The 13,595-nt window shown below is 32.5% G+C and overlaps 2 protein-coding genes across 3 annotated transcripts; both read right to left on the minus strand.

Moving 5' to 3' along the window:
- Positions 1–1,130: 1,130 nt before the first annotated feature.
- Positions 1,131–6,593, minus strand: LOC125844611 (putative ribosomal large subunit pseudouridine synthase SVR1, chloroplastic). Of its 2 annotated transcripts, XM_049523925.1 has the most exons (10): positions 5,974–6,593; positions 4,940–5,019; positions 4,732–4,832; positions 4,558–4,630; positions 4,239–4,332; positions 4,052–4,100; positions 3,670–3,820; positions 2,780–2,836; positions 2,327–2,382; positions 1,131–1,527 (listed from the first exon to the last, which is right to left on the minus strand). In XM_049523925.1, exons 1-10 carry the CDS (start codon positions 6,485–6,487, stop codon positions 1,467–1,469), a joined length of 1,236 nt encoding a protein of 411 aa, XP_049379882.1. In that variant the 5' UTR covers positions 6,488–6,593; the 3' UTR covers positions 1,131–1,466. The 2 variants fall into 2 exon arrangements, with proteins under 2 accessions (XP_049379882.1, XP_049379883.1); XM_049523926.1 differs by lacking the exon at positions 2,780–2,836 and having other exon boundaries at positions 5,974–6,544.
- Positions 6,594–11,774: 5,181 nt separating this feature from the next.
- LOC125846060 (F-box protein CPR1-like) lies at positions 11,775–13,249 on the minus strand. The gene is made up of 3 exons (XM_049525518.1): positions 13,195–13,249; positions 13,045–13,106; positions 11,775–12,875 (listed from the first exon to the last, which is right to left on the minus strand). The coding sequence occupies exons 1-3, from the start codon at positions 13,247–13,249 to the stop codon at positions 11,775–11,777; spliced, it is 1,218 nt and encodes a 405-aa protein (XP_049381475.1).
- Positions 13,250–13,595: the final 346 nt, after the last annotated feature.

A 13,595-nucleotide genomic window follows, 5' to 3' on the forward strand; every position in this document is an offset into this window, starting at 1 on the left:
TTTTGTCTTGTTTGATTTTTTTTTATTCAATGAAAAAGTAGAAGGGTAAATTTTTCCATCCGTCCTTTACTGTGAGTTCATTCACATTATCAATTTCACTCTCAGATAAAGAGAAGGATTGTCGAGAGTCAATCGAAAATATCATCTCTAGCCAGTACATGTAGGAGTAAGATTGTGTATATCTTACCCTACACTAAGTTTGTTGTTGTTGACTTGTTGTACTTTGGGATTGTTTAGTACGCGAGATATTATTTTGATAATTTGATAGTATAAAAATTAATTTGTTATACCAATAATATATGTAATTTAAACTCTTCGGGTTATCCTTAAATAGACAGAAAAAGGACAAAAGAATAAAGAGTGAGATCCAAGAAGGTTCTATTTATGTTTTAATATTATTTTAATTTAATTAAACTGTTTTTAGAAAGTTTATGAAACTTTATGTTCCATGTTATGTGGGCAATATTAAAAGAATGGCCATCAAGTCCATGTGGTTTCTTTAGTTTGGACATTCCTTCTTCCATGTTCAAGTCAACAGTATCTTTTACTAACATGATAGACTAATGGCGGAATCATAATTTTCACTGAGGGTATTCAAAACATAAGACAAAACCAACGAGGTTCAACACCTACTGTATATATATTCCCGAACCATGACCAATCTCACTTGAATCAACAGTGTACAATCACCAAGGATATACAATATCATCTCAAGTTCGAATATGAAAAACAGAGTTGCTTTCTATCGGAAGCATTTTACCCTTCAAAGTATATTTTCCGACATGAATCCAAATTAGTTGGGCCCCACGTGTAGCGTCGGGTGAAGATGAACAAAAATATCAGTGTACAAATAAACCAAATCCAAGATTGAACTACAAGACAAGAAACATACATTGCTGGCAATAAACAAAACCTGAATCATTTCCTTCAATCATGTAACTCTTTCAATAAAAACAACATAGCCTCATATCCAAACAAATTCAGTTTGGCCACACACACACACCAAAACAAAAAACAAAAAAGGAAAAAAAGAAGTTGAGTTCCCTGTGTTCATATGTTCCATTTGGCTTAACAATTCTTATATTTTCTATTGGTAAATAAATCTCCGACAGGATTAAGAGTTGTAGAAAATAATTGGACATTTCATTCATCAATAGCATTACTGTGCTATGTACAATCTTACAGGCCTGTTGCTTGTTAATTGGCATATAGGCAGAGAGATGTAATCAATGGAGGTAACTAAAGCACCCAATTTCGGGAATATTTACTGTTGACAGTCGACATATGGTGCATTCGTCTTGCAATGACTAAAACCTTATATACCTTATCAGATCTGCAAGATTTCAAATTGAACATGCAGAAGTGAATGCTACTAACCAGTCACTGTCTAATTTTTCTTCATAATCCCCGATTCTTATGCCCATTCGATGCATGCATGCTGATCTTGGTTCTGATCTCATCCAACTTTAACTCTTCCAACCCAATGCTTTCAGATTAGCTTGATTTAATTCAACATGCTTGCCAAGCCTGCATAATTTTGAGAATTTAACATTGCCGTACTATTGCAATTTGCAAGTAAGGAACATTAAGAAATGCCGCCCAGAGGACAATTGATCAATGGAAACAAGTGAATAGTACAAATTCCCAACCACTAGGCCTATATATGTATCAGTTGTGGAACTTGGTAAGTTTTAGCCTAAATAGCATATAGGAGACAGGAGAGCTAATATTTAAATATTTAAATATTGGAGGCCTTATGGATGGACAGCAAATGAAAGCAAAAGCATTCTATGCAGCAGAGAACACAGACTATATCAGCTTCTAGAGGGTACACCCAACCACCCCTCTGTCTTCCTTGCTTCGTTAGCTTGCTGCTTTGACAGCAAGCATCTGAGACACTGCCTGCGTGAGTATGTGCAGAAGATATAGAGAAAACCCCAGCTCAAAGCAAAAACAGAGAGCAAATGGTAATTTTAGGCTTCAAACAGCAGCAGCAAGCTCAGCTCAAGATGAGTCCAAACACAAAATATTCAGTCAGTCTAGACTGCACAGATTCCCACACTTACTAATGACGAATACTGACTAACTAAATAACTCAAGACACAAGTTCTTCCTAGCCTTCGGGAAGACCTACAGGAGAGCACCCACTCTGTGTTAAGGTGTGGCATACTTCACAATTAGAGAGCTTTAACTACGTGTTGTTAAACTAGACTGCACAACTCAGCTTTTATACAGATTGAAGTTGTAATATACATTATAACATGACCTTCCTTATCATATTACTGCTTCACCAAAAAAAGTTCAGAAAGAACTACTGCAAACTTACGCAAGATCTGCGGGGAGCCTGAAACCACCTATACGTATACGCTTCAGTGCACGCAACTGAAATACATAAAAGAAGCAGAGTTGAGGTCAACACAAGTGACATCAGAAAATTAAGAACAAAATTGCACATAGCAAGCAAGTAGCAACAATTAATCTGGCGCAACACTGAAAGAAACAATGCTGGACAGAATGAAGAATGAAGTTGACCCATAATAATACATCCAGGGATCTTTTTGGAAGTGAAGCTAAAACAAGTGAGCATGCAAGCTTCCAAATACCAAAAGTTGAACATGTCTAATAGCTACACCACAGTATATAATAATATGAACTCAATTTTTCAGATATAGTGTTATCTTTGCACAAACAAATCAATTTCTTTAGCTCTCACTAAGATATGATCCATTATGTAAGAACAGGTATGTTGGCCAGAATAAACTCGTTAGAACCAAAATACCTGAAGTCCAGCATTTTTCACAAGTTCACGAACTTCATGATTCCGTCCTTCATGAACCTATATCATTAGGAAAAGGAGAAATTTAGGTCCACTCAAGCAATTTCTCATGTGGATAAAAAATCAACAGCATTATTAAACAGAGAGCAGGAACACTTCCATCAGGGTAGGTTTCCTACATCACACCCCTTAAGGTGTGGCCCTTCCTTGAATCCTGCGTGAATGCAGGATGCTTCGAGTGTCGGCTGTCCTTTCTATTTTACTAATAGTAAACAGCAGATTGGAGGAACTAGGATATACATCAGACAAGTATACTTGCATCAGTTCAGGCTAGACTGGTCTATCTTGTAGAACTTACTTTATTGTAGGACATTGTTTATAACAAAGTGAATATAGTAACTCTAACAGCTCAGTAGAACCCACTTAAAAGCAACTAAAATCAGAGAGAAGAAATGGAATCTGCAATTTTATCTATCCTTCTGTAAATTATGTAGCCTGATACTTTAGCCTATCCTAGACAGGTATGGCCCAACTTCTGCTCAAGAACTAAACATACATGCACAAGACAAGAACTGAACTAGCTACAAGTGCATTTACATGCATATTATTCAAGGAAAACTGTTATATTCCAATTATACAGCACAACGACAAACAGTACTGGGTAAAAAGAATAAGATTGTCAAATTTGTGTGACCAGTATCGCCACTAAAATAAGCATAATAAAACTTAGCTTCTGCGCACATTTGCTCTAGAATTCTACTCAAATAAAAAATGTGTAGCAAAAAAAACAGATTTTTTTTTTCTTTTAGTTCACGATTTTAAGAAAACAACATGGAACTAGGTATCTCTTCTAATAGACAAACAAAGATAAGCGACTGAACAGTAAACAGTACCACAATACGCAGACGAGGTCTTGATAAGTCAGGCTGCCCTGGTAGTAGTTCAACATTATCTGGGGTGCAATGGACACCGTCAATAACTGTTCCCTCACTAATGGCTATCAAGTGTCGCTTATGAACTTCACCGTCGATAGTTGCAATGTATCTAGAACAAAATCATCTGGTGAGTGACAACCATAGCAGAAAGACTGGTTGAATGCTTAAACTTTAACTATACACATATTTTGAAGAAAAGAAGAACAATTAATTGCAGATGACAAGTACAGTAAATGTAAAAAAAAAATATCATCACATTGTACAGACAATTGTGTATGTTACCCCAAAAAGCAAAGCAAAGCATATAAACTTAAAGAGGGAAATCATCATAAGACCATACTCCTTTGACAAATTAGACGAAGGATGTGAAATCTGGTGCGTGAACTCCCCTGAAAGAGAAACATAAACCAGATTACTATGTAGGTAGCTTTTGAAATGAACCTTATGGAGGTTATCTTTTCTTATAAGATCTCAGTGAGGTCACATTACATGTGTTTTGATATAATAAAAGAAAATGTCATCTGTACCATCATTGGTCACAATAATCAAGCCAGTCGTGGCAACATCAAGTCTGCCAACTGTAAAGAGCCGAGGTTTTGGTTGTCCAGGATGCCTTTTATCCTTTAAAAAACAAGGCACAGCAGATATAAAAAGTCAAGAGTATAGTACATGCACTGCTATTCAAAATCAAGAGATTCTCTTTGTGGACACAACTTTTAGAATTATCTTTGCAAGTAACATAATTCCTACAAATTAGCTCTACAAAACAGCTCATTATTCGCAAGACACAGTTTTCCCAAAAGACGAACATTTTAAGAAGACCCATACAAGCAGAAGACAACGTACCCAACTCTTTATAAAATCATCAAAAAGGGACATGACTGACTTAGTTTCTTTCTCCCCGGATGAGCATATGTACCTGTAATTTTGTTAAACCTGAATCAACTCGACTAACAGACATAACAAACAAAAGTCCAAACTCCTACATTGTCATGGATAAAGAGAGAAGGATAGACACACCCTTTTGGCTTGTTTAGTGCAAGATAGACCTTTGTAGGCAATTTCTTAGGAAGACGATTTCCGTTGACATAAATTACATCCCTAGCTGGATCAACTTTAGTCTGCCAACAAGCAGAATAGATGTCAACTATCTATTCAAACCAAAAAAAATAAAATGCACTAGCTTCAAAACTTAACACTTTTGCGATATGGGAGCATTGAACTTGACCTGTGGAGTCTTGCAAACAGAACCGTTCACAGTGACCCGCCCTTGAAAAATCAGCTCTTCACTGCTCCGTCTGGATGCCACTATAAAACGAATCCTCAATTTCAGATAATCTACTAGCATTGCCTTGTTCTTAATATGCTAACTCTCATAATTATAACATCTCATTAGTAGCACATACATAAACTACAGAGCAAGCCCTGTAAATAAAAAAAATACTTTCTATATCCTAGCACCAGTAACATCCAAATGAGTTCTAAATATTATTGCCACCACAACAACTTTTTCTTCTTTATGATAACCAAAAATCACCAACGGCCAGTAGGTCACAGTTTGAAACTTGGTGAATAATGGGCCAACCCAACACAACTCACAACCTATGGCAGCAGCAACTATCTGTCAACACAACTTAAGATATTGATGATGCCACTTCAATTCTCTTTAAAAATATCGCATAACACAATCTGTGGCATCGGGAATTAGCAAGGCACAATTTTTTAGTCACTTCTCTCAATTCTTTTAGTCTAGCCTCATTTAATGATTATTGAGCTGAAATGGTCCCAAATATATATTACCCCAACTAGTTTGGAATAGAGACCCAATCATGCCGCGGTTATCAACATTTATAGTATGTTCCCTCTTGCAGAATGCATATATAGGATTCATATAGGCTATAGCCAACCTACAAGATTCCAGATTGAGGCATAGTTGCTGTCATTGTCTGATTAAACAAAATGGTTAAAAGGGTATCTGAACCATCAAAAAAAGGTACCTTCTAGCTTGTTTGGACTTTGGATGGTTGTTACCTGATATATTGTATTATGTTGTTAGTTTAAATATAACATCTTGAATTGATTGTTACTTAAATTATATCATATCTTAAATCCATCATTACATAACAACAAAAAATCTCATTTTTTGTAACAACTGATTTAGTGTGATTGCTACTTTTCGTATAAGTCTGTCCTCCAAATACGATACAACCTATCCAAACATTGTAATACATACAATCGTATTGTTAGAGATGCTAAAGTTACCTCCAGCAGCAGCAAGGACTTTACTGAGGCGTTGAGGAGGGTCTCTAAAGTTCTCATTATAGAACCGGCGAGCTGCCTTTGAATGCTTAGGCTCAGGTGTAGGAACCACCGTGGCAGCTTTGGAAGCAACCTCTTTTCCCTTCTTCTTTTTCTTACTAGTGCTAGCATTAGCCATCTCATGGAGTAGACGTGCAGGAGGTGTAGATTGGAGAGTGAGATTACCCTTTTCATCACGAACAATCCAAGGTATATAGAGCTGGTCACCGATTTCAGCCTCCAAGTTCGGGACCGAATTGGAGTCGGAGTCGGAGTTTATGGGAATTGCGGGTTCTGGTTTGGGTTTGGGTTTGGGTTTTGGTGGAGCAAAAGTGATGTTGAATTTAGTTGAGGAAGAGGAGAGTGATGAAGTTATGAAGGTACGAATGTGGAGGCGCGTGTAGGGAGTTGCGCGAGTGAGGTGGAATGAGGTGAAAGCGGAGGTCGCCGCCGCTACCGCCGCCGCAATCGCCGCCATCGCCGGTGGTTATTTTGATAAGGTTTTGTGAAGGTTTTTGAAGATGATAGGAAATGCACAAATAGAAAATAGCTGCTCAAAAGGTTTTTGAAACATAAAATAATTCTACATTTTATTTCGAAATTATTACGCTAAACATTTTCGAATGTATTAGTAATATTCATATTAATAACATTGGATTTAGTTATACAGTGATTGATTATGAGACATAAAGTATAAAACAAATTATTTAATTTTTTTTTATTATGATCTAAAATAAGTTGTAAATATCCTTCACTTCATCATAATAAATATATATTTTAAAGTTGAATGGCTACTAAATATATTTAACGTGTTAGCTATAACATTGCACAGTTATTAGAAATATTCACTCGTAAAACTTTTTTCTTTCCTACCAAGTACCAAACACAACTAGGTTTAAAACATTTTTAACAAATTAAGTAAAATTAAACAGAGAAAAAATACATTTTAGCCATTGCAACAAATCATACATAAAATCTAAGTCCAACTAACAATCAACTTCAATAAATGAACCCAATCGCTATATCATAAACTTACTTGATTCAGATTAACTATTTGCATCAATTTTGCTATCTTCAACGACTTTATAATTCTTTCTCCTACATATAAAATTGTATAAAATCGGCGCAGTCATCATTGTTGTTATAGAAAATTAAACACACGCATAATAGAAAGAAACAAATACCTTTGAGAATTTGATTAAAAAGCACTGGTTTCTTTTTCTAATGGTGATTTACCATCTTTGAAGCTTCAATTTGAATGCTTAAATTCTAGCTTGGTTCATAATCCGATTCTATTTATTTTTGGAAAAAGTATAAATATGTACCAACAAAAGAAATTTTATAATTTTCCCTAATTAGTATTGTCCAACAAAAAATAACACTAGATGTCATTTTCCTTAAAAATCCTCTTCGATATTGAAATAATTGTATTCAATCTAAACACAATATTCACTTTGAAATTACAATAGTTAATTCAAGAGTACAATATAAATAGTACGAGGTAGGATCCCAACTTGTCAATTACTATATTAACTTCTTTTTGTTTTCTATTTATAGCTTTATCAATACTTAAATACACAAAAATATGTCAATATTTAACTAAATGTCATCACACCAAAATAAGCACAAATACAAATAGAATTTCATAATTGTAGCATAATTCATGTTCAATTGTTTTTGAACTCGCTATTCTTAATTTCACTAAGAAAAATCATACTTAGAGAGTATGTTGTGTCTCCTTTGAAAACTATATAAAAAAAAAAACCTTAGACCTCAACAATTCTACATTATAGTCTCATTGTGGAAAGGGAATCCATTTATGAATTGCCTCTCGTTTTACTGTGAATTTATTCTTTTTTGTTCAAGGACTTAAATGCTTATGATTGAGACGATACATCAAAATTAGTCTAAAGAGAAGTAGTACATAATGTATGTTTTCTTGCAGTTATCCTCCTCAGACTTCACTTGTGATATTACACTAAATATATATTATTATTATCGTTTTTCACTATTATAAAAATAAGTGAATTAACATGAAATTTTGCATTTGGCCTATTACATGATTTATACAAAGTCGATTTTACTATCATTACAAAAATCCACATATTTTCTTCCTAAAATTAGATGAAGGGCCTACGGAAGGGTAAAAAAAAAGAAGTCATATTAGATTCAGCAACGACGACAATCAATGAAAAATTAAATGCGATTTCTATGTTATATCTATGTGAGTATTAATAATTTAATTGAGAAACTACAATCAGATTTTCAATGAAGCAGAACTATGTGATACTACTTTAAAAAAGAAAAATCACTCTAATTTTTTACGTGATATAATAATGGCAAGAGATTGTTTAAATAGAAAATTTTTGTTAGCGAATTTTATGTATATAATAATAGAAAGGAAAAAAATATTCGAGACTTTCATTTCATTTATTGGCCTATAAATAATATATGATAAGACCATTTTTATAAAAGCTTCAGACCTAAGTGAATTGATAAAGTTTTGATAAATATAATTTGAAACAAAAAGATATCCAAATGATAGATAAACTAATTAAAACAAGAGATTGTGATATGATAACCAAAAATATGAAAAAACTAATTATACATAAGCAAATAATAGTTAGAAGAAATTTTGGAGAGATCAAATATATACCTTGAGGCAATAATGTACTAAATTGTCCTCTCTGTGTCCTATATAATTTTTCCTCGCCTCAAAATGTTCACACCAAAATAACACTTTACCATCTGCAAATCTATATTTCTGAGTGGCTATAACAATATCAGGATCTACTATAGATGATACTTCATTCCAAGAGTCCTTGAAATCATAATCTTTCAACACCCATAACTTAAAAGTGTGTTTCCGTTGATAATACTCATTAGAAGAAGCACAAAGCATGCCTCCCAATTCTGAAACGCCAACATTAATGTTGCTTGACCACATTTTCTTTGGCTATGGTATGATATCTCCATACACTTCATGAGAAATTTTAAATGAAACCACAAAAAACGAATTACGTGATATACCAACCCAATGACATCCCCGTGTATAATTGCCAAAGAATGGATACTATACAACATACTGTGAATGTAACGAGGATGTACATCCTAAATATTGGGTCATCAATTAATATTTTTAAATATTTTGAGACACATTTGAACCGAAGAAGAGACCACACTAGTAACCTACTGAGATATGTAAGTGTTTCTTCTTGAAAATGAACCTGCATAGCCAAGATAGGATAAGAATGTGCTCTCAAAAACTTGTTTTTCAAGAATTCAAATGTTAATACGATCAACCAAGAGTTTAGAAAAGATAAATTGACTTTTTTTTATTTCTTCTATCTACTATTAGCAAACAAATGGAGTAACAAAATTTAGAAAATTACCCGTTCATATCAACAATGTTCATCAACTCTGCTTTTTCTGACAACTCCACAATTCTTTGTTTTGTATTTAAGATCGTATGAAACTGACTCAAGAGACCATCATTGATAAGAAATTAATAAACTCAACTAAGAAAAAATTAGATACCTTCGAGAATTTGATTAGAAAGTATTGATTTGTTCTTTTGTTGACTATTTGCCATCTTAAGAGTTTTAATTTGAATGCTAAAAAGTTTTATTTTCTATATTGCTTGGATGAATATTGGGCTTATTGTTAAGACGATTTTATTAATTTTGGGGAAAAACATAAATATTAATTTATTTATTTTGGGAAAAGCATAAAAATGAGTTTATTTAATTATCCAATTAATATCCATTGGATCAAAATCTTAATAGGACATGAGTTCTCTTGTCCTAAGATGTAAAAGGAGGTCCGGTTCAATGTCTCCTTCAAGTTGATTGTTTATAAGATTATTTCATTTATTTTTGGGGAAAACATTAATATGATTTTATATATTTTCCTTAAAATTCATCTTCGAAATTTAAAATTACAATCATTAATTTTATTTATTTTGGGAAAAACATAAATATGGTTTTACTTATTTTCCTTAAAATTCGTCTTCAAAATTTAAAAATACAGTCATCAATTTAATAATACATTATCCAAATCAAACTATAGCAATTATAGAATTAAATTTAAAAATAATATCCAATTAAGAAGAATATTCAATGTAAAATTATAATATATATAAATATGATCTGCATTGAATACTTTTCTGTAGTTTAATGCAATAGTATTTTTGTTTTGTTTTGAAAAGATCATTGGATCAGAATCTTAATAGAACAACATTTCTCTTCACCAAGATGTAAAAGGAGGTCTAGTTTAATGCCTTCTTCCAGTTGATTGGTAAAAAACTAATTAAAAAAATAAATTCAATAAGCAAAATATAATAAATTATTTAATTAAAAATAAAATATTCAAACCAAAACTATTATAACTTCTCCATTTGCAAGTATCGAAATCTGCTATGAAAAATATTGCATTCTAAGATACCTTGACACCATAATCTTTCATGACCCATAATTTAAAAGTGTGAGTCCCCTGATGATACACATTAGAATAAGCACAAAGCATTCCTTTCGATCGTGAAATGGCAATATCAATGTTTCTCAAGCATATATACTAGATTTAACAATGATATCTCTCCATACACTTCATGGAAAATATTAAATAAAATCACAAAATAATTTTTCAAAGTAACAAGCCAATGAAATGCCCCATGTATAAATGTCAAAGAATCACATTGTGATAGCCACAATGATGTTGACTAATATTTCTCCGGGAACCACTTTTCACTGCGAGAATTTTACAAGATATTTTTGGATCTTTGTTGCTGTCGCGAAGAATTTTAAGGATCTAATTATAAATCAGTAAGTCAAAACTCAATTCCAAATAAAAAAATTCCTTTTGTGAAAATTTTGGAGTGGGAAGAATAATTAATTCTCCCGTGAAGGATTGGGTGACGTCATTCCTAAGGCTAAAACCTTACACATTCAATAGAAAAAAAAAACATAATTAGAAGAAGTAATTGTTTGATTTATGAAGAAGCCTAAATTAAATAAGAACATGAATAAGTGATAGAATATCAATAATGAAATGAAAAAAAATTGGGATTCCGTACATGAGGTGAACTAAAATGAATTTAGTTTGATGGAACTTACCGTTAATTTAATTATTAGAGGCGGAGTCATAACTTAAATTGTATAAATGATGTTTTTTAAGACGTAATCAGCATTGGAAGCTGGCTTTATAAGGTTACATTATTTACTTTATATGGTATATATGTGGCATGCTTCATTAAATCATCTACAAAAATGATATTTTTATTTGGAGAGAGATTTGAGAGAAAATTCAAGCGATTTAAGAAAATGGAATTGGATAAAACTTTAAAGATATAAAATAGTTTTTACTTAATATAATACTGACAAGAGATTGTTTAAATAGAAAATTTTAGTTAGTAAATTCTGTGTATCTAATAATAAAAAGGGAATAATATTAGAAGCTTTCGATTCGTTAATTGGCTTATAAATATATAATGAGATCATTTTTATTATAAAAGCATCAGACCTAGGTAAATTTACTATACATGATTAAAAGACATACTGCCACAACTAGTTGATAGTAATTGATCTTTTGAGTTGATTATAATTTGAAAATGAAATAATCTTTCCCTAGGAACATGAAATAAATAAACTTTTGATAAATATTATTTGAAACAAAAAGAAATGCAATCGATAAATAAACTAATGAAAACAAGAGATTGTAATATGATAACCGAAAAATGGGAAAATGTTTCAATCATACATAAGCAAATACTAAGTTATAAGTAACCTTGGAGAGATCAAGCTCTCTGTGAAAGCGAATCCGTTCTGAAAGTTACCTCGAGGCAATAATGTAAAAGGTCCTCTTTGTGTCCTAAATGAATTTCCCTCGCCTTCCTCACCTTCAAAATGTTCGCACCAGATTAACACTTCACCATCTGGAAATTTATATTTCGGGGAGGCTATAATAATATCAGGATCTACTATAGATATTACTTCATTCCAAGAGTCCTTGAGACCATAATCTTTCAACACCCATAACTTAAAAGTACGCTTCCTTTGATAATACCCGTTAGTATAAGCACAAAGCATGCCTCCCAATTCCGAAACGCCAATATGACCGTTGGCCAACCACATTTTCTCTGGCAATGGTATGATCTCTCCAAACACTTCATGGGAAATATTAAATGAAACCACAAAACAAGTATCACGTGACATAGCAACCCAATGAAATGCCCCGTGTATAATTGTCAAAGAATGGATACCATACAACCTACTGAGAATTTTACTAGGATATGCATCTATTTTTCTCCAATAACCACTTTTTAGCGAGAGAATTTCACCAGGTACATCTCTGCAATATTCGTTCCAGCCTTTGGGAATCCTAAGGATCTTATAATCATCATTAGTCGAGTCAAAACTTATTCCATAACAAGTAGAATATTCCTCCACTGATGAAAATTTTGAAGTGGGAAGTTCAATTGATTCTCCAGTGGAGGGGTTCCATAGCAAAAATGAGTAACGTCCTGGACTATTTTCATAAACCTTGATAATTACCAAACCATCGCAACAACAATAGACATCACAATATTGTGGTTTAAGATTTGAAGGGAAATCCAGTTCCCGTACCCCAACTTGTTGATCCGACGATAGAGGATAACAAGATATGGTACATCTATCTTCCAAAAGGAGACATGTGTAAAAGAGAAACTTTTGGGAATTTTGGTCATTCTTTGCACGATTAAGATGTTGCTTCCTAAATATCGGGTCATCGATCAACGTTTTCAAATATTTTGATACACACTTGAATCGAAGAAGAGATCGCACTGGTAACCTGCTGAGAATGTCCATTAGTGTTTCTTCTTGAAAATGAACCTGCATGGCCAAGATAGGACAAAAATGTGCTATCAGAAACTTGTTTTCCAAGAATTCACAACCAAGAGTTTAGAAAAGATTAACCGGATTTTTTATTTTATTTCTTCTATCTACTATTAGCAAACAAATGTAGTAACAATATTTAGAAAATTTCAAGTGGAGAACTTACCTGATTCATATCAACAATTTTCATTAATTTTGTTTTTTCTGACAACTCCACAACTCTTTGTCCTGCATCTAAGATCGTATGAAACTGACTCAAGAAATTATCGTTATTAAGAAATTAATACACTCAACAGAAAGAAATAGATATATATACCTTCAGAAATTTGATTAGAAAGAACTGATTTGTTCTTTTCTTGACAATTTGACATTTTTAGAGTTTTAATTTGAATGCTAGAGTTTTTCTTCTTGTATACTACTAGGATGAATGTTGGGCTTATTTATAAGATGATTTTATTAATTTTGGGGAAAACCATAAATATGATTTTATTTATTTTGGAAAAAACATAAATATGATTTTATTTAGTAATCCAATTAATATCCAACTAAAATATATATAGGACATGATTTCTCTTGTCCTAAGATGTAAAAAGAGGGCAGGTTCAATGTCCCCTTTCAATTGATTGTTTATAAGATGGTTTTATTTATTTTTGGGAAAACCATAAATTTGATTTTATTTATTTTCCTTAAAAAATTATCAATTTTATTAAATTTTGG

Source organism: Solanum stenotomum, chromosome 11 (genome assembly GCF_019186545.1).
Source record: "Solanum stenotomum isolate F172 chromosome 11, ASM1918654v1, whole genome shotgun sequence".
Taxonomy (NCBI): Eukaryota; Viridiplantae; Streptophyta; class Magnoliopsida; order Solanales; family Solanaceae; genus Solanum; species Solanum stenotomum.